General features: G+C 44.2%; 1 protein-coding gene across 4 annotated transcripts in view; it reads right to left on the bottom strand.

Moving 5' to 3' along the window:
* The window catches only part of SRGAP3 (SLIT-ROBO Rho GTPase activating protein 3), an 82,510-nt gene extending 60,082 nt beyond the window's left edge, over positions 1 to 22,428 (bottom strand). For 2 of the 4 annotated variants that reach the window (XM_075183731.1, XM_075183732.1), the window contains exon 1: positions 14,796 to 14,967. In XM_075183731.1, the coding sequence (XP_075039832.1) occupies positions 14,796 to 14,952 (157 nt within the window). In that variant the 5' untranslated portion in view covers positions 14,953 to 14,967. Of the gene's footprint in view, positions 1 to 14,795; positions 14,975 to 22,149 lie in introns of those variants that run through there. The other 2 variants (XM_075183733.1, XM_075183734.1) reach the window with 2 other exon arrangements.
* Positions 22,429 to 22,755: the final 327 nt, after the last annotated feature.

Raw genomic sequence — 22,755 nt, 5'->3', positions numbered from 1 at the left:
TGTCAAACAAAGACTGCAGATTTAGAAGACCAAGCCTGCCAGACCTATTATTTCTATTTCAGCAATGACAATTAGCAGTGGAGCAATGGAGCTCTCCTGAATGTCACTGTAGACTTTGAAGAACGCTGCTACCTCTCCTCTTTCTATTCTACCTATGACGCTGCCCAACTGCTCTACAGACTGTCAATAACTGTGCTTCCCCTTCTCTGTCCCTCTGTGAAATGGCGCTGGATCGCTGTGGAGGGCGGTACTTATAGAATCCAAAGCTCGTGATATCCGAGATCCAACGACGAAACAATGATGTTTTGCCTCGTTTTGAATTCCGAGGGCGCACGAAAGTACCGAGCCAGCTCGGCTCGGTACTCAGATCTGCTAAGTTCGGGTGTGTTCGGTTCTCGAGGAACTGAGCCTGAGCATCTCTAATGCAGAGTGTATGTTTCACATATGTCTGGTCTAGTCAGCCCGTTCACTAAGAAAATGATTTCCATAGATAAGCAATGTGAAAATATCAACTATCCCCATTTAAATGGGATGGGTGATGATGAATTTATACAAATTTCCCTATATTCACTTTTGCTCTTGTCCCCTGCTCGCGCCTCCGCTCCAGCGTTCTGCACAAGTCTGTCTCCGTCCCGTTCCACTTGACTCTGTCGCCATCATGGCTGAACCCTTCAGCACTCGCGGCTGTCACGACGAGGTGGAGTGAACAGACCTCCCAGAGACGCATGGCTTGCGATTGTTACTACGCCAGGCATTTGCACACAGCCAGATGGGAACTTGCTAATGAGATAAATCAGTTTTGTCAGCTTGTAATTGGTTTTCCTTTAGCAGACTCTGAGATTATAAACAATGAGCCAGGCAGTGAAAGGGTCAGTACTTAGAGAGGAACAACAGATGTATGGAATTGGCCGGAGCATCTTGTATTCTGCAGAGACGTATAAACCGCTACAGATCTAATAACAGATTGGCGTTGGCCTTTTTGGTAACCAGTGTACCCCTTTTCGCATGTTCTTGTATTAAAACTATTCGACCAAAACACTATTCCTCATTTTTATTCCCCCTGTATCTATTTAATGCAAATATACATCTATAACAACATTCTTGTTGCAGGAATGTATGTGGCTTCTATAAGCTGTTGATAAGTCCTGCAAAAGTTACGATTCAGTAGAATGCCATTATCGTTGTCTCTGTCACATTAATCTCTAATTTGCTTCCAACGGTCTTCTGCCAACCTCAGTTATGTATGATACACTCACTAAAATACAACAGCATAATATGTGCAGCACGGTGGCTCAGTGGTTAGCACTTCTGCCTCACAGCACTGGGGTCATGAGTTCAATTCCCGACCATGGCCTTATCTGTGTGGAGTTTGTATGTTCTCCCCATGTTTGCGTGGGTTTCCTCCGGGTGCTCTGGTTTCCTCCCGCACTCCAAAAATATACTGGTAGGTTAATTGGCTGCTAAAATATTGACCCTAGTCTGTGTGTGTGTGTGTGTGTTATGGGATTTAGACTGTAAGCCCCAATGGGGCAGGGACTGATGTGATTGAGTTCTCTGTACAGCGCTGCAGAACTAGTGGCTTTATATAAAAAATGATGATAATATATCTGGAAGGAGGCAATCAGCCCCTAATTAGCAGTACACACATCTAGCTCCAGAACATCCATTCCCCTTTAAGAAAATATATTTATGAGGTAAGAGTTCTGCAAAACATATATTTTCAAATCCATTATTTGCCCCCAACTCTTATTTATTGAGATATTATGCTTTAGAAATCGCCTTTTCACCCAGCACCTCACACAGTCAGCAGCCAATATTTTCCAGGGGCAATCGCAATTTTAAGGACAGAGAAGTGGAGTGAGCTGCTGAGGGACGGGGATGTGGGCTCACCCGAAATGTGCCTGGTTTGGACGGATCTGGACGCGGTTTGGGCTCACGTGGGCGTGTTCTGGACAGATTGGGGATTTAACCTATTTTGTCCCGAAATTCCAGTGGGGAATTTTGGCAGGCAGGCTATACGGCTTCAATGAAATAGCTTTTTTCACGGTCTCTGTACAGAACTGCAACTCAGAATCAAAAGATCGAATTGCATCGTATAAATCTGTTCCCAAATGCACACTAGTAAAATGTTCTCAGTTCCTGCCTATATTGATTCTTTACCAGCACCCGTATCCGAAATAACAGAGCTGAACACTTCTCCTGCCTCTCCCTAGAATACAGCAAGGGTTCTCAGCCTATGCTATATGTACCCCAGGGGTACATCAGAGAGCACTAATTAAATTAAATTAAAATGAAACAAATAGCAACAAATAAAATAACTATTACATCTATAAGTAATGAACAAAAACAGATTTAAAACAAATTACAAGAGGTATTTTTGAAACATTTACAGACATAAAAAGTGTAACTGGCTGAACATATGTATGTACCAATCAGATTCTAGTTATTTATTTAGTACATTCTGCAAAATGACAGCTATGATTATTATTATTATGGTAGATTTGTAAGACGCCACAGAGCTCCGCAGCGCCGTACAGCAGGGAAAACAGCTCATACATAAAACAGGACATACATAAAACAGGGACATACAGAGTAGACAAAATAAATGCATACATGAAAACAAAGGGTATAGAGGACCCTGCTCATTAGAGAGCTTACATTCTAAGGGGAAGAGGGCACAGCTGAAACAAGAGGAGCGAGTGTGGCTGAGAGTAGAGATTGGGACAGTTGTGAGGGTGCATTAGTGTGAATAGTGTTATCGGGGATAAGGTCGCCTCTAATAAGAAGAGATGGGTATTCAAAGAGGATCTTTAGATTTGAAGGCTGTGGGAAAGTCTGATTGGGCGTGGTAGGGAATTCCATAAGTGGGGAGCAGCACGGGAGAAGTCTTGTAGGTGGGAGTGAGAGGTGGTTACCAGAGACGAGACAAGGCGCAGGTCAGAGGTAGTTCTAAGAGGGCGGGAGGGAGAGTATTTTGATATGAGATTTGAGATGTATTCAGGGTTAGTGTTGTTGAGGGCTTTGTAGGTAAGGGTGAGTAATCTGAATTGGATTCTGGAGGACACAGGGAGCCAGTGTAGGGATTTGCAGGGTGCAGCAGATGTGGAGCGGTGAGGGAGGAAGATCAGTCTTGCAGCAGCATTTAGGATGGATTGAAGTCTGGATATATGGGTGTCAGGAATACCAGATAGCTGGAGGTTGCAATAGTCAAGACGGGAGATGATGAGAGAATGGATAAGAGATTTGGTAACATGTTGGGTAAGAGAAGGGAATATTCTGGTAATATTTTTAAGGTGGAGTCGCCAGGGCTGGGAGAGAGTCTGGATGTGAGGAATAAAGCAGAGGGCAGAGTCACGTGTGACACCGAGGCAGCGGGCTTGGGAAACTGAGGAAATTGTGGTGATACTGACAGTGAGGGAGATTTGAGGGCAGGTGGTGACTCTGGCAGGAGGGAAGATAATAAGCTCTGTTGTTGGACAAATCTGAAATGTCAAAAAAAAGTTAGAATCTGATTGGTTGCTATAGGCAACCACTTCTCCAAACCCGCAGTTTAGTCAATATATCCCTTGGGAGCAGTTCTATGGCTGGAGAGTCAGCCGACATCTGTTTCGTTGGAAACGATAGTAGTCTGAGGCCTCGCATACAATACACAACACTGCTCGGCACGCTGCCTCTCCTAATGTCATACTTGCCAGCTCTCCCGGAATGTCCGGGAGACTCCCGCATTTTGCGAGAGTCTCCCGGACTCCCGGGCGAGTGTGGCAATCTCCCGAATTCTGCCCACTTCACTAGGAAGTGCCCACTTCCTAGTGAAGTGGGCAGAATTAGATCCCAAACGCCGCGATTCCCGATGAATCGCGGCATTTTAGTCAAATGACGCAATTTGCGTCATGACGTCACAGGTGGCGGGGCCAAAATGACGTGATTTTGGCCGCCCCGCCCCATCAACTGGCTGGCTCCCGGAAGGGAGCTGAAGAAAGTAGGTAAGTATGCCTAATGTTGTTTACTTTACTGCAATAATGTTGCTGTGCTCTGCAAAGCACTTAATGCTCAAGTTGGTGTCACACGAGCAGTTTTCCAGCTTTATATCTTGTTTTTGCAGTTTTCATGGCAGCTGGGAATGTGCAGCGTTTACACAGTTCCCAGCATATAATGAACGCTTAAAATGCTCTATGTGCCTGCTCAGTTTTTCAACCGGAGAGAGTTTTCATTGACCGCTTGGGACCCTTGTCCAAAATCTCGAGCGATTACAGCGCTTGAGTGTCCATTTTACTCATAAAAATGGATAATTAAAAAATCCAAGCTGGGAACTTTAAACGCTAAGAAAAAAGGCTGCGGAAAACGCATTATTACACATTTGTGTTTTATACACAGCGTTTTAGGGAATCAGAGAACATTTATTAGTTCAGATGAGCCACTGACCCAGTGGAGCTTACAATCTAATTCCTTACCACAGGAACTCAAACACACATATCAGAAACAATTCAGTCAGAAGCCAATTAACCTACCATAATGTTTAATTTACAGATCATTCTATTATCCATTGGAGACATCTGATTTAAATACTATTTATTATAGCACATATACTTTTACACAATGCTGTACAATTATTTTTTTAGGCAAAGCATCAGTTACCACATGAGCTTACGATCTAATATGCGCGTCTGGGCCCTGGGTTGATGTAGACAGGATGGCAGTTTCTGCACTGGAAGGAAAGGAGTTAATTGGCTGCGTTTAGCTGAGGTTAGAAGCACTCACTGAATTAGTAACCCACATCTCCACTTAGTGTCTGGTGCATTACAGAGCAGCGACCAGCGGCGGCAGGGTGTGGTGCATTGTGGTAATGGCCTGGAGTGATAAGCAGAGCTGACATTTATATATCCTTCACTGTGTTCATCTCTCTAAACCTAACACTGATTTGTCCGTTCTGCAGGCCGCAGATGTGGAACGGGGGAATCTCGTTCTTTACCTCATTGTTTCAAATGTCTCTAAGACATAGAAAGGGAAAGGGAAAAACTCACTACTTTCAACTGTATTTTAGATAAAAATATATGGTAGCGTAGACCGGTCACCTACATATGGGGGTGGAACCATGGAAGCCATTTTGTGGGCTGAACCAACACAAAATGTCTGCTTCCACTGTGTGTAGGTGACAGGTTCGCTTTAAATAGTGACATTTATGTAAATGCTGTAAAGAAAAAAAAAATGTAATGAATAAAAGACTAGAGACATATTTTACCACATATCATACCTCACAACATTTACAAAAGTAACATTAGGACAAAATAAGTCATACTTGCTAAATCTCCCTGAATGTCAGGGAGACTCCCTGAAATAGGGGGGATCTCCCTCACTCCCTGAAGAGTCTGGCATTCTCCCTGATGCTGAGCCAGTAGAAGACATGGTTGGCTTCACCATCTGTGGCATGATGACACAGTTCAGATATTGTGTCCTATGTCCATGTATTGATGCCTATGGAGGTGGCCATTTTCATGGAGACCAAGATTTAATCAAAGACTGACAGGTAAGACAACATGACTTCAGTAATGGAGATAGAAATGTAAAAGACACTTCAGTCTCTAGAGATTAATTAGCTGCTTCTCTTTAACGCATAGTGGCCTACGGAGTGTCCGGGTGACTCCCGCATTTCTGGGAGACCACCCGGGAGAGCAGGGCAACCTCCTGGTTTTCACCTCCACAATAGATAAGTGGTGGGGGTGGGGCTTAATGACGCAAATGTTGCATCATCTTAGCCCCGCCCCTGCTGTAATTGGCTAAAATGATGCAATTCGTCAAGCCCCGCCCCGCACACCCACCTCCCCGGGATCTCGCTGAAGCCAACGAGGAAAAGTTGGCACGTATGAAATAAGCCCTATGCCCAAATCCACAAAATACGTCCGCTTTCCACTTTATTGCAAGCTCCGCCCCTATTGGGGTGTATGAATTGGCACTGTACCGGGACCGTTGTGGGGTATGGTATATAGAGCCTGTAAGCACATAACTCTCGCCCTATCCACTCCTCTGTTAATAAGATTAGTCCACGCAGCAAAATTCATGCACACTTCATATAGTTCATATACCCCTCACCCAGTTTATTTAGCATTGATTAACCCCCATATAAAACTCCCACATTGATTTTTGTTCCCTTTTATTTTTCCATCCATGGCGGTGTCTGACTGCGCTAATTTCAGAGTACTACAATACCCCAAACATCACTGATTTTCTTGTGCACCTCTGCCGGGAGCTATTGCGTTATTTCACTGCGGGGATGGGGCTAAAATGACGCGTTTCGCGCAGCCCCTCCCCCTCATCTGCAAGTTACCTCCATCGAAATGGTCACAAATTACCAGAGAATCTCACAGTGATTTGCGTATTTACCGTAGTAATCCTGTGTGTGTTTTCATAAGGAATGGAGCGTTGTTAGATATGGTTATAGATGTTTTGTGAGGCACGTTGTGCAACATTAGGTCACCGGATACCACTGTTATATCGCTGTCCACAGATGACATTTTACTTTTACTGAACAAAAGAATGAAATACAGACGTATCAGATAGAATTAAGGGCCGCTCAGCAGATGTCAATACAAGGAGTGTCTATGACTTGAGGTGAAATTAATACTTCACATTTAGAAAACATTCTGTAATGAGACAACAATTATACGTGAGGTGGGTATTGATCCGGCAGTAGGGCGTGAGCGCCCATTGTTTTCATTTTTCTCTTGTTTGCCTGTATGTGAGATATTGGGTATCACTATAACCTTTACGTAACAGCCAAACAGACTTTTATTACACTTTAGATTAATTTTAAAATATTTAATAATAGCAGAGTTTATCATAAAATTTTAATTTTCTTGATATGTACGACACTTTAACACATTATGGCACAATTCTGCAAAGTCTGAGACTGTAGAACTAAAGTAAGTGCGTGAAAATGACACAATTCAAACCGTAAAAGGCACGGGCAGGAGTTTTTACCACAGAGTTTTAATAGTGTGTTTCTTTATTTTTAGATTTAATACCACTTTAACAAGAAAGTATAGTATATATTAAGATTAAACAGAAAGTAAAACCATTTTCCTAAGTAACAAAAAATGCTTAGAACGGGCACCTTGCCAATAGTGTCACATCAATTATAACTGACATACTTTGCTGTATTAGTTATGCTTTTTATCTTTTTTTTTTTTAGAACAACTTAGGCCTTAAAAACCCACTAATATTATTGTTTAAAAACACTAGTTCAAACACGAGTGAAAATGCAGGTGAATCGTTTTTTACTTGCATTTTGGAGGTCACCCACCTCAATGCGTTCAACTTGCATTAACTTACAGTTCTGAAAACTGTAACACAACCAAACACAATGCACCTGAACACAAGTAAAAACATGAATGGGTATGTGGGAACTGGAAACAAAGTCACTGTCAGACCCGTTTAAAACTATGTACATTGACCTCAGTGAATACGAGGTTTTACACAGCGTCTAAAAGTGGTGGGGTTGGCTATAGCTGTGATTGACGCGGACAAAATACTTATGTAAACCTTTTTATAACGGAACTGCAGCTGAAAACGAAGATAACACTGAACAATATACTCCAGGTTTATATATGAACATTGCAATAGCTGGGATTAGTTGTTAGTTGTCCTTTAAGTTATAACTTATTGGGGCTAATACATCAAAGGGTGAAAGACCCTTTAGTGAGAGAAAAATGGGTGTTTGCAACGGCGATATGACTTTTTCTAGCTTCACCCTATATGTGAAAGTGATAACAACAGCAATAACACCGCCACTGCACAGGGAAGCCTCTGCTACAAGAACTGCGTCTGCAATTGTACTGACAAATAATGGAGGCGTTGCCCATAGCAACCAAACAGATTGTAGCTATCATATATCCTGTGCATTCTAAAGGATAACTGGAATCCAAACTTGCCAACCTTTCCTCGTTGGCTTCAGGGAGATCCCGGGGGAGGTGGGCGTGCGGGGCCGGGGCTTTACAGATTGCATCAATTTGGCCCTAATTGCGCAATATTTGCACAATTAGGCCCCCCCCCCCCGTCACTTACCTATCTAAAGAAAAGCAGCTAATGAATCTCTAGAGACTGAAGTGTCTTTTACATTTCTGTCTCCATTACTGAAGTCATGTTGTCTTACCTGTCAGTCTTTGATTAAATCTTGGTCTCCATGAAAATGGACACCGCCATAGGCATCAATACATGGACATAGGACACAATTTCTGAACTGTGTCATCATGCCACAGATGGTGAAGCCAACCACGTCTTGTACTGGCTCAGCATCAGGGAGAATGCCAGACTCTTCAGGGAGTGAGGGAGATCACCCCTATTTCAGGGAGTCTCCCTGACATTCAGGGAGAGTTGGCAAGTATGCTGGAATCTGATTAGTTGCTATGGGCAACAATTTTTCCTTTTTTGTCACTGCGTAGGGGCCAGAGACCCCAAAACACATGCAGGCTGGACAGGCTTTGGTGTTTAAAGGACAGAAGCAGCAAAAACTGAGACTTCATGAATATTTCATATTCCAGTGAAGAGAAAAGGGCCGTTCTCTCTGCGCCAGTCCCCGCGGCCATCTGCCTGCCTGTCGTGGATATATTTAGAAAGGAGAACTCAGCACATCTTACAGAATCTGTCTGATTTCCACTTGTCACAAGGTGCATCTCCCAGGATATACAGACACACTGTATCTCTGCTCTCCTTGACACCGCCAGGGAACCTCGCAACGCACATCCAGGAACTGTGACAAGAATGTGACACTTTGTAGCCATTAGTCTGCAAACAGTTATCTACTATGGACACTCTCCCGGGAGTCCTTGAGACTGTCGCAAAATGCAGGAGTCTCCCGGACATTCCGGGAGAGTTGGCAAGTATGGTTAAACCTATAGATGTTCTGCAAGTGTTCAAGGTTTGCTACCGAGCTTGGGAAATACACAAAGAGGCCAATAGGAAACAGATAGCAGATTAATTTACCAACGGTGGGCAACAGGAGGCCTTAGGACTTCATGCGGCCTTCCAAGCTTTCACCTGCGGCCCCAGGGCCTCATGCAGTCCTATGAACCTCCATCTGCAGCCCCTGGGCATCATGCAGCCCTCCGAGCCTGCCCCTGCGGCCCCAGGGCCTCATGCAGTCCTAGGAACCTCCATCTGCAGCCCCTGGGCATCATGCAGCCCTCCGAGCCTGCCCCTGTGGCCCCAGGGCCTCATGCAGTCCTATGAACCTCCATCTGCAGCCCCTGGGCATCATGCAGCCCTCCGAGCCTGCCCCTGTGGCCCCAGGGCCTCATGCAGTCCTATGAACCTCCATCTGCAGCCCCTGGGCATCATGCAGCCCTCCGAGCCTGCCCCTGTTGCCCCAGGGCCTCATGCAGTCCTATGAACCTCCATCTGCAGCCCTCCGAGCCTGCCCCTGTGGCCCCAGGGCCTCATGCAGTCCTATGAACCTCCATCTGCAGCCCCTGGGCATCATGCAGCCCTCCGAGCCTGCCCCTGTGGCCCCAGGACCTCATGCAGTCCTATGAACCTCCATCTGCAGCCCCTGGGCATCATGCAGCCCTCCGAGCCTGCCCCTGTGGCCCCAGGGCCTCATGCAGTCCTATGAACCTCCATCTGCAGCCCCTGGGCATCATGCAGCCCTCCGAGCCTGCCCCTGTGGCCCCAGGGCCTCATGCAGTCCTATGAACCTCCATCTGCAGCCCCTGGGCATCGTGCAGCCCTCCGAGCCTGCCCCTGTGGCCCCAGGGCCTCATGCAGTCCTATGAACCTCCATCTGCAGCCCCTGGGCATCATGCAGCCCTCCGAGCCTGCCCCTGTGGCCCCAGCATTTAAAAATAGCTGCCTCTGCTTTTAATCACCTACAGCTGGATTTTCAAACCAATGCAATGTATATTGTCAGAAGGGCAGCTCAGTAACTGATCATCTGTATGTTCACTGTTTTATAAATACATTTAAATAGGCCCTGTCTGTTTTTTATTTATATAATAATGGCTATTATTATATAAACGTTTCAGTGTGTTGTAAATATCTCCCTTCCTGTGTTATAATGAGACAACTACGGGAGGTCCCGTTCATCTCTGAGAATAAGACCTCGCACTGCTCTCTCGTACATCGTACATTACAGCTAAGCCCTGACTGGTTCTATGGGCTTTCAATCACGTGATAATACAAATTAACTCAACACTCAGCATGACACAATTAGAGGACAGTTGCCATAGCAGCCAGTGCCAGTATTTGCCGTCATCGAAATGTATAACAAACAAATCGTAAATAAAACATATTTGACTGTGTTTATACCTCGTTCCGGAATATGCGGGGGCGAGGTCTGAAAGGAAGAGATGGCGTAACATCATGACGCCGTTCGCGTCTTAAAGTGGACGGGGCAAAGCGTATGATGATGCTGATTAATTTATCATGTTCCTTGCATACTTTAGCATACTTGCCTTCTCTCCTGGAATTTCTGGAAGGCTCCCGAATTTCAGGGAGTCGTCCCGAGACTCCCGTAAGAGTAGGCAGACCTCCCGGACCCTGTAAAATGCAGAAATTCACGGCATTGAATAGCGGGGGGGCAGGATTTAAACGCGTCATTAAGCCCCTCCCCCGCTATTCAATACCTTGGATTTCTGTAGTATTTTATGGTGGGGGTGGGGCAATAGTGACGTAAGTACATCGTTACGCCCCCTCCTACCCTCTGTCACATGATCTGTACTCCGGATCTCCCGGAGTACAGATTTAAAAATGAGGCAAGTATGTAATTGTTGGATTACTGATATTTCCGAGCAGTCGTGATTGTTATGCAGAAAACCTTAAGCCATACTGGGCATGCTCAGTTGCATGTGTGTGTGGGAGAAATGTACTCAATGAGCTTAAAGATGTGAAGATGTGAAGGTGGGCGTGCGGGGGCGGGGCTTGTAAAATCACGTCATCTTGGCCCCGCCCCTAAACAATTGTCCCAATTTAGGCCAACTACAGCAGGGGGCGGAGCTAAAGATGACTAAATATTTGCGTCATTAAGCCTCGTCCTCCGAGAACCGGGAGGTTGCCCTTCTCTCCCGGGAGGTCTCCCAGAAATGCAGGAGTCTCCCCGGACATTCCAGGAGAGTAGGCAACTGTGCATTAAAGAAAAGCAGCTAATGAATCTCTAGAGACTGAAGTGTCTTTTACAATTCTGTCTCCATTACTGAAGTCATGTTGTCTTACCTGTCAGCCTTTGATTAAATCTTGGTCTCCATGAAAATGGCCACCTCCATAGGCATCAATACATGGACATAGGACACAATTTCTGAACTGTGTCATCATGCCACAGATGGAGAAGCCAACCACGTCTTGTACTGGCTCAGCATCAGGGAGAATGCCAGACTCTTCAGGGAGTGAGGGAGATCACCCCTATTTCAGGGAGTCTCCCTGACATTCAGGGAGAGTTGGCAAGTATGAGCACATCCCGCCCATTTTACACATGGGTAAGTGCCCCTCCAGTAGAATTGCCTGTCCACCCAGGGTCCGGGAAGTCTCACCGTAATCCAGGACTCTCCCAGACATTATGGGGGAGTAACCAAATAAATAATACTTTAGGGGAGATTCAGTGGCTGGCGATGTGGCGCGCAGGCATCACCGCAATGTCCGCTGCACACACTGCCAGTCATAACGGCAGCAATCTCTGCTCATTTTTCTGCACACCTCTGTGAGGTATGCAAGAAAAAATGAGCGGAGATCCCTGCCACAATATCGACGCAATATGTGTCTGTGCACGTTCCGGAAGCATTTTGCACCAAATTGAATCTCCCCCTTTAAGTTGCATCCAACTCCTTCATATACCACCATCTTGGACCACATAACAATGGGCATATTTGTGCAAAACTAGCATAACATCTCAAGCAAGATTTTGCACATTCATAAAATTACCTTTATATTATATTATCATTGTAAATACTGCACACCTGCACAGATAGTCTCTGGTTAGAACCTGCTGTGATATTCTCTTACCATTTAAACCAATAACGGCTACTCTGCCCTATATAACAACCATCTAATCTCCCTCCTCAGGCGCGGAACGCACGGATTCTTCCTCCAAATCTTTCAGCGAACACATTTGCATATTAAGTGACATTGTTAAAAGACACTGATTCAGATCTGGAATAAATTTTGCAGCTTAATTTTAAATTGAACTAAATTCCTGCAGTAACAATTTGTCAGAGAGGCTATTACACCTCAAATGTGTTCTGTCCGTTAATGGGCTTCAAGAAAATAGATGCTGACTTAAAAGTATCTCTTCACAGCTCTGGATGAGGGTTTAACACACCGTGAAGGCAGCCATTTTGTGGACTGAAACCATTTTCACCCTAGCACTTCACCAGGATCTAGTGACATCGCTATGAGGTACTTTGTGCCTCCTGCCTCAGTGAGGCCACTGGCCGGTAGACTTTCAACACAATAAAAATGATAATACAATAATAAATGGCATAAAAGATGTTCCTACATATGTTACAAGGAAATAATAGAATCTAGGCTAAGCCTGGCCAACCTGTGGCTTGTGAAAGCCCCAGCATGGCCTGCCAGCAATCGGCTGACTATTTACTGGCAAAGCATGCTGGGGCTTGTAGTCTCACAATATCTGGAGAGCCACAGACCTGAATTAGGCGTTCCCTAAAATGTCTGGATTGTTTATAGGAAAAGTATAATATAGACATATTTTATGACAAAGAAAGCTGTTAATTCATACTTGCCAACTCTCGCTGAATGTCAGGGAGACTCCCTGAAATAGGGGTGATCTCCCTCACTCCCTGAAGAGTCTGGCATTCTCCCTGATGCTGAGCCAGTAAAAGTCGTGGTTGGCTTCTCCATCTGTGGCATGATGACACTGTTCAGAAATTGTGTCCTATGTCCATGTATTGATGCCTATGGAGGTGGCCATTTTCATGGAGACCAAGATTTAATCAAAGACTGGCAGGTAAGACAACATGACTTCAGTAATGGAGACAGAAATGTAAAAGACACTTCAGTCTCTAGAGATTCATTAGCTGCTTTTCTTTAACGCATAGTGGCCTACGGAGTGTCCGGGTGACTCCCACATTTCTGGGAGGCCACCCGGGAGAGCAGGGCAACCTCCCGGTTCTCGCTCCCGCAATAGATAAGTGGCGGGGGTGGGGCTTAATGACGCAAATATTGTGTCATCTTAGCCCCGCCCCTGCTGTAATTGCCCAAAATTGTGACAATCGTTTAGAGGGTGGGGCCAAAATGATGCGATTCGTCAAGCCCCGCCCCCACACGCCCAACTCCCCCGGTATCTCCCTGAAGCCAACGAGGAAAAGTTGCAAGTATGTGTTACATTAATATAAGACACCACTGTAGCGCCCTCCAATCACCAGCTATGCAGTCAGTGTACTCCAAAGGAGTTGTTCACTGTCACTTTTAAATAAAATTATTTTCTGTTGCAATAACATCACTGGGGTTAAAGTCTAGGTTTCTCTAAGGGTTTGGAAAAATTAAACTAGCCCCACCGTAACCCTTAACCTCCATCCCAAGCCCAACTAACCATTTGCACAAAAAAAAAATCCAATATCCAGCCTGACTTTAACTCCAAACCCCATGTGAAACCTGAATGACTATTAAAAAATGTGATTTATTTTTAAATGACAGAAGCCGCCCATGGGAGCTCTCTGTCTGCCTGCGGAGCGTGCCCAGCGCTTGTGGAGCGGTCTCAGGTGCACTGACCGAGTGTAAAGCCTGGTAATACAGAGATACCAAGCTTCATTTAACAGCCTTGTTTGCTTTAAAATAGGGCTTTACCATTATGTAATGTATACGACACTAAAGCTGGGTACACACTACAGGATTATCATCCAATTATCGTGCTGATCGCATGATAGACGACAGTTTGGTCAGATATCGCATTGGTGTAATGCACTTTAAACCATCTTCATCCTCCAGGTAAAGATGTCCGCCACCTCTAACAGAGACCTGGGGGTATATTTACGGCGGGCTTGAAAAAGTGGAGATGTTGCCTATGGCAACCAATCAGATTCTAGCTGTCATTTATTTAGTACATTCTACAAAATGACAGCTAGAATCTGATTGGTTGCTATAGGCAACATCTTCACTTTTTCAAGCCCGCCGTAAATATACCCCCAGGTCTTCTGCTTGCTCAAGATTCCCACTATAGAACACTCAGTCATTAGTGACCTCAATATAATGCAAATTGTTTGTTGCAGAATGTTAAATATCCTCCCTAGACGGAGACGTGTTACACACTGAGTAACACATAGCGGCTCCACGTCTACGTTTTCACAAGCGTTCTATTTTCTGGTCTGTAAATCCCCTAGAATACAGACAGCAGATGTCAGCAGCCAGAGGTACGTTGTGTTAGAATAGAACGTCTAAAAAGATTCCGTCGCCCACACATGCACACCACACACATGCGCACACGCACACACATGCACACCACACACATGCGCACACGCACACACATGCACACCACACACATGCACACCACACACATACGCACACGCACACACATGCACACAAGTGCGTTTTAAAAAGTTCTGATTTTTGCCTGCAGTTATGAAAAAAAATATCTAAAAAAATACAAAATTAAAATACGAGACCAGTAACAATACAATCCCGGGAGTGCGGGAGGACTTCTAGAAATTCGGCAGTCTCCCGGACATTTTGGGAGAGTAGGCAACTATGGGTTAAATACACCGAGAGGTGACATTGGCTCATACCAACAATGCATTTCTCCTGCGAACTTCATGAACTTTGCTAACGCTAAATATTGTGTTTAGATCATACTTGCCTACCTTTGGCAAGTTGTATCCGGGAGAGGGGCGTGTCTAGAGGGCAGGAGGAGGAGGAGGCGGGACACGGTGAATTGCGCCATTTTGGCCACGCTCCCACGTCAAATATGCCATTTTGTCGCGGGGCAAAAATGACGCGATCCCCCGTGAATCTCATCATTTTAGCACCACAATTGCGGGATGCGGGAGACTTGCCAGCTCTCTCGGGAGTCCGGGAGACTCCCGAAATTCGGGTTGGTCTCACATTCCGGGAGAGTTGGCATGTATGGTTTAGATGTCCCAGGACAAAAGGTGAAACTGACAGATGGACAGAAGCTGGCTGGGGAGGGGGGGGTTAGGAGGGCATCTGACCCCCATGTCGGTCCCTTGGATTGGTCGCTCGGCTACCTGCATTTTTTTCCTTTAAAACGTTCCCAGCCGAGTCTCAACCTGCGCCATCAGTAAAGATCACTTGTCCATAGGTGCTCAGAGTGGATTCAGCAGAGACGCTGACAGAATGTCTAATCCTCCAACGCTAACAAAAGATCTGTCTGTCTGGTATAAAGTTCAGCTTCCAGCTGTGAATTTTCTCCATAGCCTGGTCTGTCTGTGGAGGGGGCTCAACACTAAGCGACACAACAAGAATGACCGGTTGCTGAAGTTCCTCAGGAGGTATTTGGAGCGACGGAAGAGACCACAGTGGGAGTTTGAACGAATTCATGAGGTTACCAAGTCAACCAGAGGAACTTTCTGATCACCATAGTGATTTGGTAATGAAGGACCCAGGAGCACACGCTGCCTATACAATATCAAGCATTACGGAGCCTCTGAGCAACTTCATGTTGCAGATGGACCCCCCCCTCCCCCACCGCCCTGGGGCCGCCATGATAGTTTTATTGTTCTTTGACGTTGAAAAAATATTCCTCCGAATGATTGAAATAAAACCTTTAAATACCAGAGCCACCAGTAAATGTGTAGATATTGTTTTCCATGTTCTCTTATGTAAGTTGACACCTCATACCTCGCAACATTTAACCTCGTGCCTTAAACCATTTAAATTCCAATTCCCTCTTTCCCGTCAATTATATATTCTTCAATTCCACCCAGCAAGTACTCCCTGGGTGAGCAACCTCATCTCTGAATCATCACAGTGTAATTCTGCAATGACTACACACTGTACAATGCTCAGACACTCCTTCATAGCACTAAGATATGATATTGTGATCATAGAACAAGACAGAAGGGTAACTCTCGCCCCTCTAAGAGCTCGGACTGGAAAATGAGTGAGCATCTATGTGCCAAATCCATTTTCAGATCAAGCACCAGATTTCAATGGCCTCCTGTCCCCTTCAAATTCTTAAGAATTTAGCACATGTATGATTTACCCAGAATGCACTTTCCTAATAAACTTAGAATACAGAAGTACTTAGAATTCTACTTTAAAGCTGTTTAAATAAATTTGCAATTAAAAAGGTATCATGATTTCAGAATAGAACATATGTTAATGTTTTGTGCAATTTAGAGTTTGCCAACAATGACATTTGCAATCAAATAATGTCTCTATATCCCTGGCAACATCTCAATGTCAGAATTGTATACAGTAAACAACACCCCAATCTACCCTGACCCTCGGCCCTGATTTGTCTCTGCCCATTTTGTCAGTGGTAAAAACAGTGGCCTGATTCATTAAGGAAAGTAAAGCAAAACAAAGGAGTAACTTTGCACATTGGCAAAACCATGTTGCATTGGAGGGGAGGTAAATTTAAAATGTGGGGGCAGATTTATAGTTGGGGTACAGCATGTCCTAGATCAACTTTAAATTTCTGCGTAAAAATAAAGCTATCAAGTATTTGTGTGTGTTAAAAAAACAGCCAGTATTTAACTTATGTGCAAAATAATAAAATAATTTGCTCCCCTTGTATTGTAACATGGTTTGTCCAGGAGAAAACTTGCTATTTTTTTTTGCCTTACTTTCCTTATTGAATCAGGTACAATATGTTTACGGGGTATATTAATGACTACCTATACCATACTTGCCAACTCTCCCTGAATGTCAGGGAGACTCCCTGAAATAGGGGTGATCTCCCTCACTCCCTGAAGCGTCTGGCATTCTCCCTGATGCTGAGCCAGTACCAGACGTGGTTGGCTTCGCCATCTGTGGCATGATGACACAGTTCAGAAATTGTGTCCTATGTCCATGTATTGATGCCTATGGAGGTGGCCATCTTCATGGAGACCAAGATTTAATCAAAGACTGACAAGTAAGACAACATGACTTCAGTAATGGAGACAGAAATGTAAAAGACACTTCAGTCTCTAGAGATTCATTAGCTGCCTTTCGTTAACGCATAGTTGCCTACTCTCCTGGAATGTCAGAGAGACTCCCGCATTTCTGGGAGACCTCCCGGGAGAGCAGGACAACCTCCCGGCTCTCGTCCCCGCTATATATAAGTGGTGGGGGTGGGGCTTAATTACCCAAATATCGCGACATCTTAGCCCCACCAAATGATGCTATTTGTCAAGCCCCGCTCCCGCACACCCACCTCCCCCGAGATCTCCCTGAAGACAACAAGGAAAAGTTGGCAAGTATGTGCTACACTCATAAACACTGAAAATATTTGGGACACAAAATAGCCTTCTGTATATTGGTAGCACTAACTTCAGATTTATAAAACAGAATATGGAACACCATCCTCTAACAGGTCATATAACAATATATGAAAGGTGCATATTTGTTGTACTGTCGTGACCTATGACTAATTACATCATGCATTCATCTAGATATGTTTGTCAGTGTGATAAGATGGGTAGACACCGCTGCGATCTTACTTCAGATGCAATTTCTGTAACGATTTTACTAACGACTGAACGACCCGATGAACCGATCCATTTACCGTCAGATCTGAAATCTGCATAGCTCATAACCATCTGCTGAAAAGATTGTTACTCTGTACACACACTAAATATATACAGCGGAACGATTGGCAGAATTGTTGGTCAGACGTTCATGAGTTCGTACACACTCAGCCCGACATCGTTCCATCGTTGATCCCGATTTTTAGGAAGTTTATAAAACCAAACCAAACGATGCAATAAGTTTTGGTACAATGAACCATTATCGTGGGAGCGTACACACTCTTGGAATATCGGCCCAAACGGTCGTTTATCATATGATCTCCATGATAATTGCATATTTGTGTACCCAGCTTTAGACTAACGACGAACTATTAATAACTGTTATTGCTACTGGTAAAACAGGCAAGGCAGGGTGTGTACAATTTTGCAGTAAAAATACCAAATACAAAATACCAAACACAACGAATTTCTGCTCTGTTTCCACTTCTCTTTCTCTGTATTCTGAAAGACGTTCTCAATTCTTACTTGTGGTCTTACATTATTAATAAATTAGGGTTTATGAGGAAGATTACGTCCTGCGTTCATGCCAAGCTGGGGGGGGGGGGAAGGGGATTGCACTACGTACGCGTATGTTGGCGCTGTGAATAACGCACTCAACTGCAGCAAACTTTCAATGGAAATTGCATTCCAGGTTTAATATCCTAAGTACAGAGATAGCTTCAGGTCCAGATCTACACTATTTCAGTGCCGCACCAATACTCAGCTCTAAATCAGCTTATGGAAAAATGTGAATCATTTGTAAATGAGAAATTATTAACTTAAAAAAATAAAAAATGAATTAGAAAACAACTATCAGCAGACAGTCGTTCTGTCCTCAGTGTCAATCTAAGCTGGGACCAGGCGGCCTTTTCACATATCGGGGTCTGCAGCTAAATGGATGTACACCGTAATTATCACGTTAATTTATACAATCTAAATCCATTTTGTTCCACATTATGAATGTTCCATGAGACCCGCACGGGACAGTCTGTCTCCAAGTCGGTAATGGGTCAATGGATTACTTAACCTCCAAACCAGGAAATATATTTATTTTTCTAATAGTGGAATTTTCTGTGTGAAAACCAGAGAGTGTTAGATGATAACATATAGAGATTTCCTCAACAATACCAGGCAACAAATCATCTGCAGCAGGTATCGGGAATGTTACCAGCCAGGAATGTGATCCGGAAAAAAGAATTCTCTCACGGTCAAAGGTTTACCACTGATCGGTTTATCATTAATTAATAAAGTAGCTGATTGCTTAAACTTATCTCTGGCAATAACAATAAGCTAGAATGCAGCTAAGAGGAAGATATATCCGCTGGTCACACCCAGCCTGGTTATGTATAATGCAGCCACATATGTGAGTGACGGAACGGCTATATAGCCCCAATTCAGCCCGGAATCTTGTGAACAGAGGCGTTTAAAGTCATGTGATCACCTTTGTCGGCCATGTTAATTAAGGGCAGCGATATCTCTTTGCCAGTATGATTCATATGATTTACATAATATTCCTGGTACAAGAGTTAGTTGTTCTTGTGATTATTTAAATTGCACCTGATGCATACTTGGACTTGGTGTATTATATAAGCGCACTGGTGCAGAACCAAAATAATTTGTGGTGCACATCCTAAATTGAGTCCTACGTAGGCAAGTGGCACTTTTACAGCGGACCTGTCACCTATGCACAATGGAGGCAGCCATTTTGTGCACTGAACCTGTATGTAATTTGCTATAAACCAGTGGCATCACTGAGGTACTCCCTGACTAATATTCATGAGGCCTGACTAATATTCATGAGGCCTGACTAATATTCATGAGGTCTGACTAATATTCATGAGGTCTGACTAATATTCATGAGGCCTGACTAATATTCATGAGGCCTGACTAATATTCAGACAGACAAAATAATATTGACTACATAGATACTACAAAAATATTGGTGAGGCACCATAAAAGCTAGGACTGCCCATGGAAAAGTTGGAAGGAGGATAGTATACATTGTATAACTGATATCCTGATAGACATAAGCAGCCTCCTGCTGTGTCTTACGATCAACTTGAATGGTCCGTAAAACATTATTTTAAACATTTCCTATGTACACTCTGCATATCTGTCTGCGTGCATGTTCCCAATTTGCAAAGTAAACAAGGATTTCCCATCATGGATGATCTAATGGACGGCATCATGGGTAACCACTCACGGGAAATGGAAGAAATACAATTATAATATGCCATTCTGCATCCATTTCAAGGTCGTCTTGCAATGCATTTATTTATTTATGAGCTATTTGCAGAGCGGTCAAATGCACCTGCTTTGTACTGATTCATCTGTGTATCTTCAATGCCGGTACAGAGGGGACATTAATCCCTCTTCGGGCTGACAATCTATTTGGCCTCTGCTTTCTCAGAGCCTGGCTGGCATTTCATCTGCTTTATGAAGCGTGCCAATTTCTGCCCGCTCATGTGACCGCGTTTCTATATCATTTTATATCTTAAATCACTTCAAGCTTGGGGCAAAAGAATGAAAAGGAGAAAAGTTTTAATTAAAAAATAATTGTAGCCCCTGATCTTCCCATTAATACCAGCTTTTCCCCCTCAACGGAGACACTTCCATATCCAAATGCACAATTATACGTTTGCCTTTTTTTTTTCCATATATATCTTTGGATCACACGATCCCTTTAAACATTTGACTGGATTAACCCTTTATCTGGTCAACTTTTTGGTTTTGTGCATTATCTTGAAGGGATTTAACCTCAATACTCATTATAAATAATCGTGACATTCTAAAATATCTGACGATATAACAGGTCTAAGCACCTCCTCTGCCACCACGACATGTTTACAGCTTACAACGGTATAAAACATCACACGTATGTCATTATTACACATCTATGGATTACCATGGTAGAGGGTTAGTGTGTTATAATGTAGCAATCTCTTATCAAGCGCATAACAAGCAAAATAAGCCATTGTATCGGCTAAAACATGTTATTTTCTAGACTGAAATAGAACTCTATCATCAAGTTTCCATGCAGAACATCAAATAATTTTAAGTCAAGAACAAAATAAATATCAAAATCATTATAATTCTGCACTGTCTGTATGTTGTATGTATTTGCTCTAAATGCAGTGTTGAAAGGCAAATAACAAACTAAATTTTAAATTCTCTCCGTATTGTCTGCGCCCAGAGATTAGAATAACACATTCGGCGTATGGGTGTGGTATGAGAATATTGTATTACTTCCAATGTAGAGCCGGCAAACATAGACACACACAGACACACACACACACAGACACACACGCACAGACACACACACAGACACACACCAAAATATTGTATTACTTCCAATGTGGAGTCAGCCACAAACTGACACACTCACACTGGTTTTTAATTATATCTTCAGTACTTGGCAGCATCAATTGTGTGTTGGCTATGTTGTAATGCACACAAGCAGCCACAGATATCCAATGTGCACTGCAGACAGGGATAGATACTGTATCATGTATTAGTACTAGGGGTATATATGGTAGACAGGAGGATGGGCATATATATATATATATATATATATATATATATATATATATATATATATATATATATATATATATATATATATATAATATTATGCAGCTGCTGCATTTATCCTCTGCTAGGTGTACCACCCATGGAAACGAGTACAAAAACATCCATCAGTGCGAGGAGGGGTGTGGGCTAGGCTGGCACTGACTGCATCCCCCTGTATGTGACATGACCCTGCAGCCTGAGGCACACACCCTCCCCATGGTGGAGGATAAATCAAAACTTGCAAAAATAAACATTGCTTCCTGCACCCTGCCATATATGACATATTTAAAAGCAGCAATTTGTTTACCATATGACTTTAAAAATGCAGGTGAGGGGGGGAAGATATATTATAAACAGAGGTGGGGGGGGAGCAGGGAAAGTTTCATGTCTGGAGCAGAGCCATGAAATGGGAATAATTCCAGACCTGCAGTGATGTTACAGGAGGAGAGGAGGAGGAATTACAAGCACACAGTCACTATACATTATATATGTGTCTCCTGGAAAAAGGAAAAAAAAAACATTTCCGTCCAAGCAGATGTGAGGGCTGAACAATACCACATGTATCATTGCATGACACTACTGGGGGTGCTGGGTGCAGTCTTCTGTCAGGGGGTGATGGATCTCACAGCCCAGTATATAGGTGGCACTCCTTGTTTGCTGCACAGCTGCATTGCAGCCACTACCAGCACTGACAGAGGGGATGCCCACACTGCAGGGAGTACCCAGGCTGGCAGCAGACAGGAGCTGGCACTGGACCCAGAGAACATAACAGTGCAGGAAGATGCCCCCACCGGGCGCTGCACACACTGCAGAGACAAGTGCACCCTGGCAGCAGCAGGGAAGGGGGTCAGATGCAGGGGGAGTGCACCCAGGCAGTGCCAGGGCAGGGGGGCAGCACACACCTTGCACTCACCTTTCACTTGATTCTCATAGTCTGTGATGATCTCCTTGTCCTTCTTGAACCTGGACATGGTTCTGGCTCCTGGTGCCCTGGGCTAGAGGTGCTGGACTTGCAGCTGCTTCCTGCCAATCACTGCACTAGATCTCCGGAGAGATCCCCCTTCATCAGGATGTGATCACCTGCAGAGCAGCCCAGCACACACGGAGCTCTGCATTGCTCTGCTCGCACGGGGCTCTGCTGGGATTGTTTTCCTTTTCTCCTTCTTTCTCTTCTTGCTGCAGGGTTGAATTGAGGCTGCTCGTCACAGAGACTCCTCCCAGCTCCTATTACCAGGGATGTGTTGTAGCCTGCTGGACACCCTCACTCACTGCAGACATCTCATCCTTCCTCCTCCACTCACTGTAGTGTCACTGCATCCTCATCCTCACTCACTGTAGTGTCACTGCATCCTCCCAGTCACTGCAATATCATCATCACTCACTGTAGTGTCACTGCAATCTCATCCTCGCTCACTGTAGTATAACTGCATCCTCCCCAGTCGCTGCAATCTCATCTTTACTGTAGTGTCACTGAAATCTCATCCTCACTCACTGTAGTGTCACTGCATCCTCCCCAGTC

The sequence above is a fragment of the Mixophyes fleayi genome, chromosome 8, assembly GCF_038048845.1.
Source record: "Mixophyes fleayi isolate aMixFle1 chromosome 8, aMixFle1.hap1, whole genome shotgun sequence".
In the NCBI taxonomy this organism is placed as follows: domain Eukaryota; kingdom Metazoa; phylum Chordata; class Amphibia; order Anura; family Limnodynastidae; genus Mixophyes; species Mixophyes fleayi.
This window is presented reverse-complemented; position numbering and strand designations above follow the sequence as displayed.